Source organism: Branchiostoma floridae, chromosome 4 (assembly GCF_000003815.2).
Source record: "Branchiostoma floridae strain S238N-H82 chromosome 4, Bfl_VNyyK, whole genome shotgun sequence".
Classification (NCBI taxonomy): domain Eukaryota; kingdom Metazoa; phylum Chordata; class Leptocardii; order Amphioxiformes; family Branchiostomatidae; genus Branchiostoma; species Branchiostoma floridae.
Window position 1 is genome coordinate 6,895,208 of NC_049982.1, and position 18,947 is coordinate 6,914,154.

The following is an 18,947-nucleotide window of genomic DNA, read 5'->3' on the forward strand; positions in this document are numbered from 1 at the left end:
GTAGCGTGAATTGATGATGATGATGACTGGTTTATTCAAACAACAATTCATATATACATGACCCAGATAGCAGCCCTAAGGCTGAATTGATAGGCACATTCACATTACAATTGGGATAAAATCTGTTAAAAATGTTTACAGCATGTCATCATTAAAAGAAGAATTTCACTGAATAACGCCATTAAGCAATTAAATAAACTATTCATACAGAGTCATCGTTTAGCAAGGAAACCATATAGTTAATCGGACTTCTCTTGAAACGAGTAGTATTCGCTTTCAGAGTCTGGAGCCTGTTACTAGACCGAGTCTCTCTACCTGAGATCTCCCCACGGCATGGTGGGAGCCAGTTTCTGCAGATTGGGGATTTCCAGAGGGAGCTGGCATACGTTCTGCACAGTTCTTCTCGCGTCACACTATAGAGAATTACGATTGATCGGTGCTAATAATCATCATTCTCATTGTTGTCTTGTTCTTAACGTCAATGTGTCATTCTCCTGTTCGGAAGGTATTGATTGCAGTATACAACCAACTTGCCTTGCCGTGGCCAACTGCTCCACGCGGGGGGTCTGTGTGGACTGGGACACCTGTCTGTGTGATCACGGCTGGGGAGGGGAGAGCTGTTCCAAACCGACCTGCAAAGATCTGGACTATTGTTCAGGTAAGCCGTCTTTAACCATTATTGTCAGAAGTGCATGCATTGTCAAAGCTTTGTGAAACTAACACGCTTAGTAATGTTGACAGAGAGGTGTATGTACCAAATGTTGGAATTTATGATAATGATCATCTATATTTTCCTGTATCACTCATGGTTCTTGTCTGATTTTAGGTCATGGCACATGTGTTGAGTATGATATATGTGAGTGTAACCGGGGCTGGACGGGCGTTAGCTGTGCGCTTCCCGACTGTAGCGGCGTGAGCGACTGTTCCGGGCGGGGTGAATGTGTAGGACCGGACGTCTGTGAGTGTTACAGCGGGTTCAGGGGACAGAATTGCAGCCTGACGTTGAACTGCACCGAGTTGGATGACTGTAATGGACAGGGACTCTGCGTCATCACACCTGGAGACGGACAGTCGAATGTTTCATGCAGGTAATTGAAGATAATGAAAGGGTAGATATTGGAGTTTTCCGTTACCAGTTATTCTCACCTGCTGACGTTTCGATATCGATGTCTTTCAGACATATGCATCTTTCTCAAAGCTTCTAACTGGAGTTCTGCTTCCCGCCGCTTTATGTAGCGCTTTGTATTGGTAGCGCTTTTGCGGCGAGAACACTATCCCAAAAGTGGCTAAGTTTGTTTACTCCCTCGTCGTCCCCATTCATCACTTTTGTTTATTACAACGAAAAGGACATACAGTACAAAGTGGTGCCGCACTCAAGCATACTGTCTTATATTAACGGAACCACTGGACAAAACATGATACATGATGACAGAAAATATGTAAGTGGGAGCGTCTGATGTACATGAACAGTGTCGGACAATTGAATTATAGTAAGAGAAAATAACGGCTGACATTGGTTATTGTGGTGAAAGTACTTGTAAAAGGTACCTGTTGAAATGATGCAATACAAATTAATGCAACGTATCCGGTGTATTAAAGAAGCAGTCCGGATATTGAAGTCAACCCCAGCGAGGGAGGATACAAACTTAATATTTACTACATATAGCGGCGAGAAGCAAAACTCCAGTTAGAAGCTTGAGGAAGATGTCTGACAGACATGGAAACGTCAGCAACTGATCGTTTGAAAGAAAACTCAGATATCCCATGATCTGCCAACCTGATAAAATGATTTTATCTTATTTTGTCCATATTAATAATGATTTGTCGATATTCATTATTCAAACATCCCGTACTTTAGGTGTTTCATAGGTTTTACCGGGGCCAACTGCAGTGACGTCTCGTGCCCCGATGTTAACGAGTGTTCCGGGAACGGACAGTGTGTGGAGCCGAACCTCTGCTCGTGTGACGCCGGTTTCACAGGGGCAAGCTGCGCCAATTTCTCGTGTAAAGCAATGGACTTCTGCTCAGGTATACATTCTTTCTTTGTAAGATATCTTTGTAACGATAGTTTAACCTTAAGTCGTAAATTTTGACATGAGTGTGACTTCTTAATAAGACTTAAAAATATTGGGCATACATGTAATCATTTAGCGTCACGTTGATCTGCTACTTACTACAAATGACAGGAAACTAATTTGAAGGATTTTTCAAATGATTCATGCCAGACGTACAAATCAATGTTTGGTCCAAATACACAGATTTGTTTTTTTTCTTCTTTCGCCCAGGTCATGGGGAATGTGTCAGCTATGATGAGTGCCGATGTTACGAATCCTGGAGCGGACCGTCCTGCTCGATTGCAAACTGCAGTGGTGTCAACGACTGCTCTTCAAATGGTGTATGCCTCTTGCCAAACACGTGTGAATGCACTAGCGGGTATGACGGGCTATCCTGCGACCAGTTTAGCGCTCCCAATGAAAATGCCCCAGTGTTTACAAACGAGACATTCGCCGTCAGTATTCGTGAGAATGTACCGATCGGAACAAAGGTTACCACAGTTTCTGCAGACGATGCCGATACAGGACGTAACGGCTGCATCACGTATTCTATTTCACCCGGTAGTTCAGCGGAGATGTTCCTTGTTGATAGTGAGACAGGTGAAATTTTCACACTCACTACTATTGATTACGAAACACTGACTGAGAAGACAATATCTCTTGTTGTTATTGCAAGAGACAAAGGTGTTCCTTCCATGTCTGCCTCAGCGACCGTTGCGGTGACTGTGCTGGACATGAACGATAACTGTCCGACATTCCAAGACGACGCCACAACCATCCAGCGCACGCTTCGCCCCGGTCAGTCATTTAACATCACGGCTACTGACAGAGATAGCGGCGTGAACGGCAAAGTTACGTTCTCAATACTAGGAGAGGAAAACAGCCGTCGATATTCTGTTAACGAGTCAACCGGTACGGTAACCTTTAGTGATGGCATTACGCCGGGGAAGTACACATTCGTTATTGTGGCTAGTGATCAAGCAGTCATCCCCTGTTCATCCCGTATCACCGTAACTGTGATTGTTGTGGATAGCATGCCCGAACCAGAACCGGTAATGTCATCTACAGGTGTAAACGCACCGAGTTTCACAGTGACGGATACTAGTACCTTGTTCAATTCTGCTCATACATCTTCCACGTCATTCGATGCATCAACGCAGCTACTTTACCCGTCAATACCTCAAACATCAACGCGCCATCCCACGTTCTCCACCCCGACAATACCATCTCCAGGCCGTTTAACGTCGACGCCCCTGGCACCATCACAAGTGACCTCCAAGCCACAGCAGATTTCTTCAACCGAAGTACAACAGCCTGTCACACCATCTCTAATGCCTGTACCTGGTCAAGCCGCCTGTTCATCCCCTGTCACAGTAACTGTGACAGCTGTGGACAGTACATGCACAACAATACCCGAACCGACACTCTTGTCGACTACGACAGATGGAGACCCATCAGGCATCACCGCATCACAGACGACCATCACGTCAACGCCACAGCCCACAGCTGCAACTTCACCAGCAAACACCGTAGAACAACCAGATCAAAGCGTCACAACAACAACAACAACATTCCTTCTGAGGAATGTCGGCATCGAAATGATTCTGGACATGGTATGGGATGAAGATCTTGCTTCTCCCACGTCGGAGAAGCACAGGAGGCTTTCATCAGACATATCAACTGCAGTAAGTTTAACAATTTCAGACACAACAGTTTTGGAAATGAAAAAATCATCTTGTCACATATATGTAATTTCTATTTCTGTCAGAAAATATTACGATGTTGTAACAACTTGACTTGTACTTTTTTCAGATGGCGTCCGTTTTTAGGAACGAATCGAGATTTGTTGGTGTTGTCGTCGCAGGGTTCAGGTAAACATAATGCATTGTTCTCCTTAAAACAAAACCTTTACAGACATCAGAAGTTTACTTCAATTCACATATTTCTATAGCTACAACATGCTACAATCGAGATTGTTTTCATGCTCAGGGAAGGGAGCACGGTCGCCGATTTGCAGCTACTTCATAATGGCGGGGAAGGTTTTGACGACGTCGCCACGAGTATGCTAAGGCAAGCTTCAACAAACGGGCTGCAAGTGGGAGGGACGAGAGTGACGGGGCTTGACCAGAAAGGTATGTTAGCCTCTGATGTTGTACCATATCATTCGAATTCAGTACACAGGTTTATATGTTTATCAGTACGTATACAGGTAACGTTTCCTGAATACTCTGATGCCTCAGTACCATATTGTAAGTGAACTTTCACGAAATGGTAACATAACGGTATGTGTAAAACACAATGTCAATCTTCACTTTCCTATAAATCCTGAGTTGTGCCGTTAAACAGGATTCTATGTTGTGCCATCACATATCATATATACGAATGAGCAGAAAATTGTTCAAACAATTATCCAGTGAAAGAATTTGGCTTTCTGTATGCAGTATAATGACGTCATGAAATAATAAATGCCTCGATTCATTCACAGAATACTTGTCCCTGATACAAACTGAGCATTATGTGCGATACGTTTATGAAAAGTAATTTTCAGTTCACTGACTTAAAATAATTTTTCTGTTATTATCATTTTCATTTTCTTACAGTAAACGAGATTCCAGGAACTTCACAGGGGTTTGATTTCCAGTGGCTTTATATATTGGGCGTTATCCTAGGGATCTTTCTGATAGCGACTACTATCATAGTGATACAGCAGAATAGAAAGCAGAAAAAGAAACAAAGGGCAACAAGCAGGGTGTCGCGGCGACGGCAACAACGTTACACGGCGACGCATGGTTCTTATATGGAAAGTGCTTTTTAGTTCAAGGTAAATGTTGAATATGGCCCCTTACTTGGGGCTTTTGATTGTGTTCAGTTGTTCAGCGATTGAGAGTGATTGTCTATCATTGTGATTTCTGAGATGTGCTTTTTGGTTTTTGTTTACTTAAGTTGTACGGCTTTATTTGTTTTTTGTCTCTGACGAAGTTTTGTCATTACTAATGCAAATGATAACTACCACACCAAAAAAAATGCAAGCAACTTTGACACACAAGTGAAGAAAAGAACCATCGATGATAAAGAAAGCAAGGAAATAATATCAACAACAATGATATTACATGGAGCCCTAAAAGACAGAAAATTTCACACCACGAATAAGTTACTTCACCAGAAACATGTGCAATCACCACAACAGGGCCATTTATGAGCATGGAGAAAAGTTAACTGGTACTTTTTGATACTTAATGATGCGCAAAAAAGAGCGTTTTCCTGTTGATTACTTTAGTACACCATTGTGCATGCATGACTGCTGGTTGGCTGCTTAATGAGAGCTATAATCCAAGTGTGTAACAGACAATTTATGCAAGTTAAATTCAACAACACGTAGTGTAGAACTGATACTGTACTTTTCATCAGTTTTAATGCATAACTAGGAGTAATTTAGCGTGCCATTGTTTCACATTGTATCAAAATTGATGATTTTCTTGGAATTTTGCAACAAAATCACAGAATTTTCAAATTTATACACCTCGTAGTATATCGTTATTTTAAGTAATATTTGATTGGAGTTACGTAACAACGTAACTTGTCAATGTTAAATCTAAGTGGATATCTTAACGTAGAAGTATTGCTGTTCTATGGTGTATTCTTTTGGTGCAAAATAAACGACAGACAAATTCAGTTGTTATTTGTATTTACCTTTGGATTTATTTACAAGATATTCAGATTATAGCTTTTAACACACTCAGTGGCAGTTTGCCCCAGGAGAATATCGACAAGTCTCATATACTTACGCAATGCAGAAAAAGTCGTATCCCTAATGTAGGTCTTCATTTATTCACAATTATATAATCATAAGTTTGTATGATGATGATTGTATGATTGTATAAACTCTATAGAATAGTTTAGGCCGGAGAACGTATATCACAGCTGACCGAGAAACTTGATCTGACTTAAATATACTCCACATAGTCCAGAGGGATAACCAAGATAACAGAGTAACCCAGGTATAAGGACATTAAACACCTTGTCCCAATCCACATGTGTAGAGCTTGATATTTCTGGCCGGGTACACAGACGAAAATAAATGTAACATACCCTGTGGGGCCACAGAAAACAACCAGGGGGCATGTTTACGCCAGAAAACTGAGGCGAGCGTGCGAATAAAAACAATTTGACCCAAAAAAGTTGTCTTCATTGTGAAATCTAACGCCCCTCTGTGCGAATGGACACTATGTATAACGGCGCCCCCTAACGGATACACGAACTCGTCACACACAAAACGCATGCTTGACGTTTAACCGTGTGGTCGTGTTTTGCACGTGCGTGATGTTCACACAGTGCTAGCATGCCAAAGATGTACAATGCCATATTTGCCTTTCTCAGTAATATCACCCAGTACACAAACACCTGTATAAAATACCATTAAATGTGGTCATGAAAATGCGGCCAATATGCTTTGAAACATATGCAGCTGTAGTCAGAGTTCGCAAGAGGTCGTTCAAGATATCTCAAGCTGTGCTAGTAAGTTTTTTTGTTTTTAAATCTTAGCCTATAGTATTATTTTAGAACTGTTTAAAGACCGTCTTCAAAGATCCATCATGTCATTCTCGTGTACCGAACTCGGGGTCACCCTGGCTCTATAGCCGGCGGCAGATAAAGTCATTCCTACCGATTAGCTTCCTCTCATCGTCCCCTGAGAATTTCCCGATGACGACCATCGTGAATAATTTACGAAGAGCATAAACAAAATCCCTGATATCATCTCCCTGTATCCTCACTGAGAAATCACGATCTCTTCACAGCTGCAAGAAGGCAGTGTTCGGTATCAAGGGCTCTCTTTCTGGAGATGTTACCAAACTTTCAAGAATTTCAATGGAGCATTGTGCTCAGTTGAAATCATTGTTTAATAGATATAGTGATAGCATAGCTCCAGATGTATTGCTTATCAATTGTATAAAAGTATAGCAGCGTGGCATAGGTTTCATATATGATAATGAGTACCGTAGTACCTGTTTATGACTCGTGTGCAAAATTTGTTTTCATACAAAGCATGGAGCTTTCATCAGTCTACACCGGCCAATAGAACCACTCAGCGAAATAGACTCCGTTTTCTTTTTCTGTTACTCTAACAAGTAAATACAAAATGCGATTTCAAAATGCGATTTCAGGATATTATATACAGCAAACATTCTAACTTCTGAAGAAATTTGTCTGGTTAGCACAATACCCAATTTCTGCAAAGGTTTACGTACTTGTTGTCAAGTAAAATGTTACCTTGCAGCCGTATCCATGTAAAAAAACAGGTCACTATTGGGTCCACCCATTGAATTGATACTATTGTTGTATAAAAACGTTTATACCAAGTTTCATGGTTTTATCAAGATTTGATAAATTTTGCATCAATCACTAAGCCTTGTAAACCTCCGTATTTACAAACCGTCTTCGACCAAAAGAATGAGTGCTTTGTAAAGTTCTTTTTTCATTGTAGAAACTGGTGTGCCATTCTAAAGAATCATCATAGTTTTGAGGCTCACACCTCTAAAGTTATTTTGATTTTAGATTTGGCCCCGAGACAGATTTATCCTAGATGGAAGAACTAAGCACAGCTAACACCTGGCACATCCACGTGATCCTCCTTCTCACATCTCCGGCTGGTTGATGACTTCCAGAGGACATCACGGATGGCGATGAGAATGGCCATGGAGTCACGTGATAGCCAAATCTCACGCGGCTGCTGACGTCGTACTCTGGGAAAAGTCATCTTCGCGCGTAGTTCTGTTCAGGCCATGGCGTTCAAGCTTATTATACCTGCCGACTTACATCGCCCTGTTACGTGCAAAAGGACCAGGGATCTCGATATCTATAAAAGGTTGGAACACGCAGCTATGTAGTTTGTAAATGGTCACCGAAGAAAATAGCTTAAAAACAAATTCGTGATGATAGGACTGTTATATTAATAATAATAAGGAAAAATTCCTCTCCCATTGCCTCAAAAGCAGACGTCAAACCTAACAGTCAACAAAGCTAACTCGATCTATGTTTTAGAATGGACCGCATTGTATCTATTGTATTTTCATCACTATATTTCATATGTCATGTTACATGTACGTGCAATTAGCAATAGGGCATGTATTTGCAATAAAGTTAACGTCAGTGAATTGATAGCTGAAAAGACGGTTAGATAAAGTTAGATGATTATCAAACCTGGACCAAAAGTAAGCAAGATCATATTTCTCAGAAAACTTCTCACGAGAGCCTGCACTCCTGATGAAGATACATTTCTGGGAAGAAAATTGGGAAGATGGAGAAACGTAATAAATGACACCATAACAGTCACCAATGATATCGAAGCTTACGTCAACAACCCAATGATCTGGACACGTGCGTGTCTACTGGACCTGAAGACCGCTATCAGGTTTCCACTCACCGAGTCGTGCAGCTACGTCAACGATGACGTGCAATGCTGGAGAAATTATCTCTCCCTTCATACACAACTGCACAACCATACATTATTGGTAGTCTGGACCAACTGATCAGACCACGGGAGACTGCAACCATGGTACAATCGACGAGAAATCAAAGATTTCACGGATCGCTCGATGAAGTCTGTAGATAAAGATCAATTCATTAACACTTGTATGTTTTGTTGTCTTTTAATGCATATCTATATCTTGCTTGTTGAAATCAAGGGTGGCACAAATCTAATTTTGGTCGCTGTCCGGTCGCCGTCCAGTGGAAAGATCGCCTTAATAATGTTTAGTGACTTCTACATAGAACTAATCTCATGTGCCTCGGCCCCTATTGATTATTACGTAAAACATATCATATAAAACATTTAGATGCACATTGCAGAACCATGAATACAAAATCTAACATTTTAATACAGAGTTTATGGCTTTGACTTGATACGTACAACTTCTCAAGGTTCGTCGAAACGGCTGAAAAGGGAGAATCCTATGATGTTCTGGCATTATGTATACAATTAAACACATTACTCTGCCACTAACGGTATGTAATGAATGTATCGACCTGAATGATTATGTGAAAACTAATTTTTACAAGGTTAAAACTTCGTCCAAAGTTAGTTGATTGAATTATTGAAGAAAATTGCGACCCGGAACATTCCATAATTGGTACAAAATGTCAGTGGAAACTTTTGGTAAGGAAACGAATTGCCAAACAAACTATTTTTGACATGTTATGATGAGTCAATGATTCAACACAAGCAAATGTCTACATTTCAAAAATTGTAGAAGACAAAGGTACTTGCAAACACATCTGTTGAGGCCCCCTTTCCACTAGATGGCGATCGCACTGTGCTCTCTCTGCGACCTAATTAGAATATGTATAACCTTCGCTTTCACATTGGGTATGTTATACGAAAGGTAAAAGTGTGACTGGGAAGACAACAAAACGGACAAAGCGTAAAAAGTTTCGTTTCTTTTCTATATAATTCGATAATAGATTTGTCAAGCTTTAGGTCGCAGAGAGAGCGCGGCGAGAGCGCCGTCCTAGTGGAAAGAGGGTATCAAACAAACAATAGTGGCCTGTTCTCCTGTCTCAGCCGCATGTCATTGTGCGTACACGGCCAGCTGATATATCGTCTCATTACTGTGATCACTAGGTCGTGTCGGATGTACCAGGTTTTACCGGGTGTTTCTAGTCACCAATGAGACTTTATGGCGTGAATGTTAACAGCTTACTACCTACATGTTGTCGTTTTAATGGTCTACGTAAAGCTAATATTTGTCCTACTATATATCTATGATATATAACTTGCGTGGATTATAACATTGTACTAAAACAAGACAGACTACACTGATTAACTGGTTGATTCTTGTACTTTTGTGAATTGTTATTTTGCGAAGGATCGTGATGGAACACTTTTTACAAGTACTTAAAAGCATTACTTAAGATACTTCAAAGTATTACCTCTGCAGATGTGTCACTGCGATGAAACAATTATTACTAATTGTCACTGCTATAGATATGATTATTTAAACCTAGTATTTCCTTAGTAGAAAATAACATTTTTTTAATTCAACTTACTAAATTTAAATTTCTAAGTGGAGCACACCATACGTTTAATTTGATAGTACATTAAAGATAATCATACCACACGGATGGATTTGCAATGTGATTACTTGCTGCGATGACTTGATATCCTTAATTTGATCTTATACATAAATATTTGCGCTTCAGATATCACAAGTCATACCTTTAACGGTTGAAGGTATGAACGTAAAACGCACTGATGACTTGCGTACATGTTTATAATCCACTAAAGCCGTGTTTGAGCGAGCGTCGATGACTATATTTGTGTGTCATGCCTAACATTTATTTCCTCAATGTCATCATCTTATACCTGCTAGACTTTTATTATGAATATTTGCGCTGGATATTAGGTAATATCTAGTTTCATTACGTGTGATGAGGCGGCGATTTGAGATGAGCACATCAGGTTGATCAGCACTACATGTCGCTGTAAACGGTCTCCAAATCGTTGGTGAGAATAAAGCAATGGTTGTGTAAAAAGAGTCTCTTTATTGAGATCAGTGACGTACCAACCCTAGAAAACTTGTCGTCAGAATATGGATGCGTCGACAAAGTCACAGAATATCAAAACTCTTTGGAAAGATGAAAATAAACTTCTAGCCGAACTGGTCAGTAAAAATAAATAAAATAAATAGCTAGAAGCTTATGTTTCTGATTTTTTCGACTTTCATAGAAAAAATATAAGTCATATTTCAGTTTATTTGTAACTATACAACTGACGTTACGCCGGTGTTCTGAAGATGTGCGAACTACAACTTCGATATAAAAACAACAACTTTAAATTGTCGCAGTATTTTCCAGTGGCTTACAGCCGTGGTGACAGGTAAAGACGAATTCTTCACGGTGATATTCACAAATAAATCCGGGGATACATCAAGAAGCGAAACTGTTCAAATATCCATTCGAATTTACGTCTGTCAGACTAACGGTCAATTTATGTTGGTGAGTGATTTCCCCGGGGAGCACCGCTGTCTGTGATTGACAGCCGCGTCTGACGTTCTTTGACAGTTGACTGAGCCACTACCTTACCGTAACCATGACAACGGAGGAGAGTCGGTGCGGTTCCGCCAGCCTGGGTCTCGTCCCCAGGGTGACGCTGCAGGCGGGGAATGCCCGCTATAACTCTCTCCTGCCGGAGTAATTTGTCGGCTCCTCGCAGGTGCCTCACGAGCGCGCATGTTGTGTTTATTGGGTATAAATTGGCGCTGGTGGTGTAAACTTTATGCCTGCTGACGTCCTGGGGACGCGCCGGGGGGTCGCGTAAGGGGAACTATGAAACAGTTTTTCCGCATAAAGGCTAAGATCGTAACTGTAGTCTTTACATGACTCTGGTTTGGCCGAATAGTAATAGGGAACTTTAGCCAAGTTAATAATGAAATTCTACTAGGAGTTAATTGGCCTAGGAGTGAACGGCAGATAGCTGGATAGACTGCAAAAGACAGACTGAAAACCAATGGCAACTTACTCGTATTTGTCCCTATTTGGCAAAAGTGTTTTCTGTTTTCATCCAGTTGACACGTCTGCTTGGAGGCTTTCGTAACTGGACATGAGTATAGATATAGATGAACAAAAAGAGATCTACTAATGTAGCATAATCTATCCTCATGTGAGGTTATGCACACTGCAGATATCTCGGTGTTCTTGAAAAATTTCAATAACACCTTTTGGCGGGCTTAGCTACTGGTGTAGGGTACTAAAGGAAGCATAAGAGTTGACGTTATAGTATCAATTCTGATTTACAAGAGAAATTTTCGGATCATCAGTTATTTTTTTCAGCCGAATAAAAAAATCTATATAATGATAATAGCTTGGTGGAGGATTGAATGGCCGGATGAATGAGTGAATGAGGCGATTTACAGGGTGAATCATTGATTCAATTAACATATAGAAAAAGAAGAAGAAGAAAAATGATTTTATTGTGCGACATGTTGAAGTACATACAATACATGGCAACTTGCACAAACAGTTGAGCTACAAAAAAATGAATGGAGTTCTAAGGAATAGAAATACCGAAAGAGGAACAAGATCTCAGATGCGGATGACGTCGACATGCGTGTGATTTACACCAAAGACTAATCAAACGTATCTAACGTTAACGTTCAGATTCTTTTCATCGTATCATCAACTATCAATAAACAGATTAAGACCGTACCCGAGTGTAGATTAAACTCGTCAGTACCAGGTTTGGCTAAGTGCTTTGTAAGGTTGATATTGATTTTAAATTGCACAATTTAGAGCACTTGTGGCAGATTCAATGATTTGTGTGTGCGAATAAATATTGAGGTAAACATGCAAAAAAGTTGTAGTTTTTAGTTCTATTCAATACGTTGTTCTTTCCTTATAAGTCATGATTTGTGCGAATTGTAATCATGTATGTACATGATGTGTTTTTATTATGTATGGACTGTATGAAGAAAGTATAGTTTACATTTATTCTAATTAATGAATATCCAATTAAATATTAAACTTCGATTATCATCTTTCTAAAAACTTGCACGTCATTCCTTTTCGTGCCCCTGTAAATGGCTCCCTTTCCATATTACCATATTAGGACTGGGACTGTATGCTGCCATCCCAATCTCGTTCCCAGTATCCACTCGTTTTGTGCAGAGTTTGTGTGAAAGGTCACGCGCTCCGTGCTCAAGGTCACTTGGCAGATAACTTCTGTTCCTCAAAACCACTTAAACACAGCGGCACACCACGCTAATGGCTGTTTGCCGAGAACTTATCAAATTTCTCCTGGACCGTTATCTCAGCATGCCATTCTCTTAACTCTCTGTTCAAGTCTCGCGAGACAAAACGTGACTTTGACTCTTGTGTCAGAGAAACAAAGCGGCGGGGTCCACCCTAAGTACAGTTGCCAGTTTGTTAGGTCAGTGAGTCAAGTGGAGACACGAGCGCTGAGGAGTACCAAAGTGGGGTGAGTTATTAAGGTCTTTGTCACTCTTAAACTTCCGGAATGGGGCGGGAGGGAGGGCGGGCGGGCATTAATGCGCACTGGGGGTGAATACAAGTCAAGTCAAAGTTTGTTGCACAATAAGTTTATCAGACACAGTTTAAAAGCAAATTGTTGCGACTTCTGGTAAGTTACATTAATCTATCAATTCACACATACATCTAAGTCATACAATATTGATAGAAGGCATGATTAGGTGCTGTATGTCTGCATGTGTTGATACTCTTAAGTCGTCTTGCCCCTTCGAAAACAATCCAGAAAATATAGCACCGATACCGAGTCAATAAGATGACTACAGATTTGTACTTTTTCCACCATGATTTCCTTACGTCTCCGAGCATACGAGTCAGTTAAATTTAAAAAAAAAGGATCTCAGTCAGTCTTTTGCAATTTTCAGCTATCCGCCGGCCGGTAAGTTCACTCCTAGGCCATGGCCAATTAACTCCTACTAGGCTTTTATTCCTAACTTGGCAAAAGTTCCTTATCACTATTCGGCCGTGAGTCAGGAATCTGGTAGAGATTGAAGCTTCTTCTCTAATAGTACTTTTATGGCATTATTACTAATTTGTGACGAGAAACACGACCGTACCGAGGCTGTTATTGTGAGTGCTCGGAGCCCTGCCGAGTCTCAGCAACACGTTGGCTCGTGTCGTGATGACGATAACAGCTGACCGACCCCCGCGCTAGTACCGTGGTTATCAACCCGCTAAAGGTGGACTCTCACTGCACTTGGGGCGAATTTTAGAGATAAAGCATAATTCTCTTCCGTTTTTTTCTTTATTTTTTTTTTTTGTCTTATAAGTCATACTTTAACGTATTACGTGTTAAAAATCGCGAAAATAACAAATCAGTGCCGCAGTGAGCGAACCCCGCAGTACCGCACCGGTGGTGCCCCAAGTGCAGTGAAAGTCCACCTTAATCTGGCGTTGGGACAAGTTTACCACTTACGGAATATGACATGAACTGTCGACCCGAATTAATGTAGAAATTAAAGCAAATTAAGGAAAGTTTAAAATCATTCCAACCTTGTTGGAATATCTTTTGCTACAAATAAGTAGATGACGTGACCGTACTGTTTGTGGTGTCTTTGCTACTTAAATTTATCTATTTTATTTATCAATCTTGTAGGGTAGACCCTTCCAATGGTGCCCTACAAGTTAACAGTAATTATATAACATAAAAAACGCACATAATCGAACATAGAAGTAATAACTTTTCTGATTAATTCAAAACAAGTTAAACACTAACGACTCAAAATCATATAACAAAACGTTGTTAGATTTGGGTGAGCTTGGTTATTAAAATGAAACAAAATTAACCTCCACAAAATACACATTATCGGCATTACCTTTACAGTTTGGCACGGCAGCACCATCAAGTGCAGGGCGCTCCCATATCCAGATGATACCGCCTCACAAAAAAGAGTTGTGTACAGAAAATCCCCATAGCGCTTATCTTATCTTCCGAGTCGTCAAAGTCTGTGCATTCTTCGCCGTACGGAATGGTACGACAAGGCAGAAATATGCGGATAACATGGCCGGCATTTCCGCGGTCTGGGTGGCAGGTTCATTCTCATAAAGAGGTTCCTAAAGAATTAAATATAGATCAACGTAGTGGGGTTAGACATTGATGGGAACGGTGGATTAAAATTAATGGCTATATCAGCCTGATAGGACTTGCCGAAATCATTGGGTGGCAGGAAAACTTGTTTTCTTTATCCTAATCCGCAAAGGTTTGGTTACAACAAGCACTTGATATATCAAGAGGTATAGAGACAGAATTTGGGGTCATATCATGTCTATTCATAGAATCGGGACTTTGTCTCTAACGGGTTAAAACATCACTTTTATAATTCAGGCGAGTTAGCAACCCGCCCGATAGCGGCGTGCCGTCGCCTTGGTTCCCGCGCGAGAAATGCATGCAACGACGAGTCCCTGAGGAAATTTCCCCTTCGATTTTTACCCACGTCGAATGTATTCGGGGCGTCGGGCTGTAATTTGAAAATTGTGCAAATCCAAGGTCCCTGACGACCGAGCACTGCCCTGCATAAGGTTTCCGAGTTCGGCTCTGCGCCGAGACCTTGGTTGAACCTGCCGCCGTCTCCGCAAAAACAACAGCCGAACATCCACAAGACTCTCTCAAGACCATCCTTGCATCTTGAGGGAGACGCCTCGTCTTCGAGCTCACAAGGTTCGGCTGGTCCTTAAGGTAACGTATCATGATAGTTCAGTCTAACTGAGAAGTCACGCGGTTTTGTATGTTGCTCGCTGTGTGTGGTGCATGTTGTTGCATAAGGTCTATCCACTTAAGCCAGAAACACTGCGCCGTTAACGTTGTGGATAAAAAGAACAAAATGGCGACTTGTACCAAGATGAAGCAAAAGTAGCATGTTCTGCGGGTTTACATAGATCTACCGAGAAAATGCGCGCTGTATGGAAAAGTTGACACACTTTGAAATTGAGACGTTTATCTCGGGGCACGGGGCAATTATTCTAATCGATGAAAACGCACCCCAAATTGACAGTAAACGAGGGCCTCCGGACCTACCCGGCAATTACCGAGCGTTTAGGCGAACATGGGTCGGGACCGAGCGCCCTCCCGTCGGCCATTCCCGTACCGTCGGCTCGCGTTGGTAATAACAATAATATTAATACCTGCGCACCGAGAATGGCGACTTTATAAGGGGATATTCATCATACAGCGATGGGAACACACCTGACAGGCGGCTATAACGTGAGAATGCCGTCCCCAGGGACGCCATGGGTGTTGTATGGCCAGTACACCTGCATTATTGATGACTCACTGCAGCTACAGGGGAGGGACACACAGGCATCCCGGATCATCCCGGTGGTAACACACCAACAATTCTGACTCACGTATATACTGGCATAGAAATCGGCTGTAAGGCCCCAAATTTGATTCTAAAATGCGTGACATATTCTTAATTAAGACACCAGGTGTTCTGGAAATCATTAAATCTCTTTAATGGTTCATCTGCAAACTCAAGTGTCGAGGTCATTTAAAACAAAACACCTTCGCATTCCTGTATTGTTGCGGCAAAAGACTACAGGATACATACTAAAGATCACTGTAATCCATCTAGAGGTTCTTGAGTTATTCTGACTTCAAAAATTCGGAAACACAGACAGACAGACAGACAGACAGACAAACATACACACCCCAAACTATAACTCCATTTTTGATGGAGATAATTACGAAAAGCTTATGGACTTGTCACAGACGTTTCTATCGCACGTCCAACAAAAGTCGAACAATCTATAATGCGCCTTGCTAATTGAGAGATGATAGGCCGAGTGACAGTCTCCACGCCCAGGTAATTTACTGGTTATTAAGCAAAACAAACAAATCATAAAGAAGTAATGCCGGGCGCGTGTGCGCCATTATGTTTCTCCCCGCCCGTCCCTCTAGAGGTGTGTGTGTGAGAGAAGGCAGGAAACGCCAGAAGGCGGATTGCTCTTAGCCATGCCGGGCGTGCGGAAGTTTCCTCAGGGTGAAATTACCCCCGCCACCTCGCACTTGTTGTTCACCTGGCAATAGGCGTCCTGCGCCACACCGCGCCCTCTGCAGTGGCCTAATTTGTGCTCAGGTAAAAAAATCCCTCACCCCTCCTCCCAAGCGGCCAGGGAGGAGAATCAGGTCACCTCCTCCAGCACAGGCGAGAAATTTCAGACCTTTTTGATCTACACTACAAGAAAGATTGCCCACGAACGGGAAAACAGTGTCAGTGCACGCTCCGTGAGACGTGTACACGGTCTGTGAAGCCTGCTTATCCTTCATCAGTCAGATTAATATCTAAATCAAAGCGGAGATGGGACAGGGCACATGTTTCAGTAGTCAGAGATGAAGGCGCGTTCCGCGGACCGACTTTCCCTCGACTTTCATTAATGGCGTGTCGAGGCGTCTATTGGTGGAATCCCGTTCAGCCCGCGGTCCACAGAGACATGTTGCTCTCTCCTAAAAGCCTCGGCAAGCGCCGGAGCTCCTCCTGCGCATGCGCTCCTCCCGAGCGGGCCGTCCCTTCCGGATATGATAAACAGAGTTGCAATATTTATGCCAGGCGTCATCAAATAAATAATTCGGAGAGGGCTTGATGTAAATTCAATTAGCTAATGTGTGACGAGACCGGGCTAAGTGTTCACGCTTTTTTTCTCTCTCTCTTCTCTCTCGCCCACAGTCGACCAGGACGTGCCTACGGAAAGATCCGACCGGACAAGTCGAGTCGGGTCGAACATTGTCTTCTTCTCTGATACGGAGGTGTGGCGGAGGAAGAAGGCAGGATCGCGCCCTGCTGCACACTCAGGTTTCCTGGGCGCCACCGTGGCAAGTTTGTGTAACTCGCCTCCGAGCAGAGCGCAGTGTGAGACCATGACTGTCCGTCTAGCCGAGCGGGCCTGAACCTCGCGGCCCGCAGTTCCCCGAACGCCAGCGTTCCATCAGTCCGAGGAGTCCTGAGTTTTCCATTACAGCAGTCTCGGACCGGGAGGAGAGGACGGAGTACGCCATGCCGTTCGGAGGCTTCGACTCGCTGAAGGAGAAGGTGCTGACCCCATGGAGCGAGAAAGACCCCATCGCAAAAGTCAAGTCGCCGATTACAAAGTGAGTACCACATCTTCACACACACACACAACTTCTACCTTAACCCGGGCTTCTTCCCTTCATTTAACGTCCAATTAGGTTTCGGACATGGTTTGAACCATTGTTTAATCTATGTATAAAACAAGGATCCAGCTAGGCTTTAGGACAGAGTCGACTGAGCTGTCTGGCTTGATCAGAAATGGCAGGTGTCTTATTCTTTTCCCTTCTGAAGCCGTGCGCACCTGTGTAGCGCACTACTGTAGCGACTTCGCAGGCCGTACCTTAGTCGACGTTATTAGTTGTGTTCCAACTCGGCATGTATGTATATTCCCCGGCCGTAACTTACTCCGGGCGCCGCTGGACGCCCTGTTCACTTGATAAACGTAATTGACGTATAGTATAAACATGGGGCGCCTTAACTGGTCACTTTATCTATGGCCCCACGTCAGGGCGAGCCTCTAATGGAACAGCCAGCAGGGCAGCGACAAGTATCAGGTGTAGGGAAGAGAAGAAAGGAGAAAAAAAACCCGTGGGGTGTGGAATGCATTGAGAGCGTCAGTGTCTATTCCACCTGTCCGTGCAAAAATAGCCTAGATGAGCGCCATAAATTTTTAATGTCCCCGAGAAACACTAGACATAGTCGCCATTGTTGGTTGCCACGCAAGGTTGACAAAGGTGAGCCTTTATTAGCGAGCTCGGGGAGAAAGGTGGAGGAATGCACTGCATGAAGGTGTGTGTGTGAGTGTGAGTGTGAGTGAGAGTGTGCGTCTCCTCTCCCCACACAACAGTCATCCACAGCCGCACCGCACCAGAGATGCAAGACGAATGGGCTGTTAATGATGTTAGGCAACAATGTGTATAGACCGGGCTTTCCACGTAATTAAATAGCAATCTGCTGCGTGTATTGCCGCCGTCATTACGGCATTACCTCTAACCTGCCTACATCCAGTCACCACAGCTGCGCTAGCTGTGCCGCTGGGTTGGTAATGCTGTGACTCCTTTACTGTGGAAGCGTTGTAGCTAGTGCTAGCTAGCTGGAGACGGCGAATTGAGATCAAGCGCTGGCGGCAAGCCCGTCACACACACTTACCCGCGCATTGTCGGCAACAAGTCCGTGTACGGAGCCCGACAAAGGGGGCAGGGATTGCGTTTTCACGGCTGGGGAGAGGCGAGAAATTGCGTTTGGGAGCGGAACGCTTGTCTGACGGTTACAGGTAAAGGCGTCTGCTCATGCGTAGGCCTCAAATTGAGTATATCGGCAGACTTTGTCACAGTTAGTACTGTGAACAGGA

The 18,947-nt window shown here is 42.8% G+C and overlaps 2 protein-coding genes across 3 annotated transcripts in view; both read left to right on the plus strand.

Moving 5' to 3' along the window:
• The first annotated feature begins 22 nt into the window (after window positions 1–22).
• LOC118413142 (protocadherin gamma-A5-like) lies at window positions 23–17,475 on the plus strand. Its single transcript, XM_035816327.1, has 7 exons — window positions 23–29; window positions 506–658; window positions 827–1,088; window positions 1,859–2,028; window positions 2,286–3,739; window positions 4,006–4,186; window positions 17,255–17,475. Exons 1-7 carry the CDS (start codon window positions 23–25, stop codon window positions 17,473–17,475), a joined length of 2,448 nt encoding a protein of 815 aa, XP_035672220.1.
• Window positions 16,649–18,947, plus strand: part of LOC118413152 (vesicular glutamate transporter 1-like) — a 50,375-nt gene continuing 48,076 nt past the window's right edge. The window contains exons 1-2 of one of the 2 annotated variants that reach the window (XM_035816346.1): window positions 16,649–16,666; window positions 17,255–17,676. In XM_035816346.1, coding sequence (XP_035672239.1) covers window positions 17,582–17,676 — 95 coding nt within the window. In that variant the 5' untranslated portion in view covers window positions 16,649–16,666; window positions 17,255–17,581. Of the gene's footprint in view, window positions 16,667–17,134; window positions 17,677–18,947 lie in introns of those variants that run through there. The other variant, XM_035816345.1, reaches the window with a different exon arrangement.

Coding starts and splice junctions, on each gene's coding strand:
- LOC118413142 (XM_035816327.1), top strand. Junction 2,029..2,285: donor AGCAATGGACTTCTGCTCAG/GTATACATTCTT, acceptor TCTTTCGCCCAG/GTCATGGGGAATGTGTCAGC. Junction 3,740..4,005: donor CATCAGACATATCAACTGCA/GTAAGTTTAACA, acceptor ATATTTCTATAG/CTACAACATGCTACAATCGA.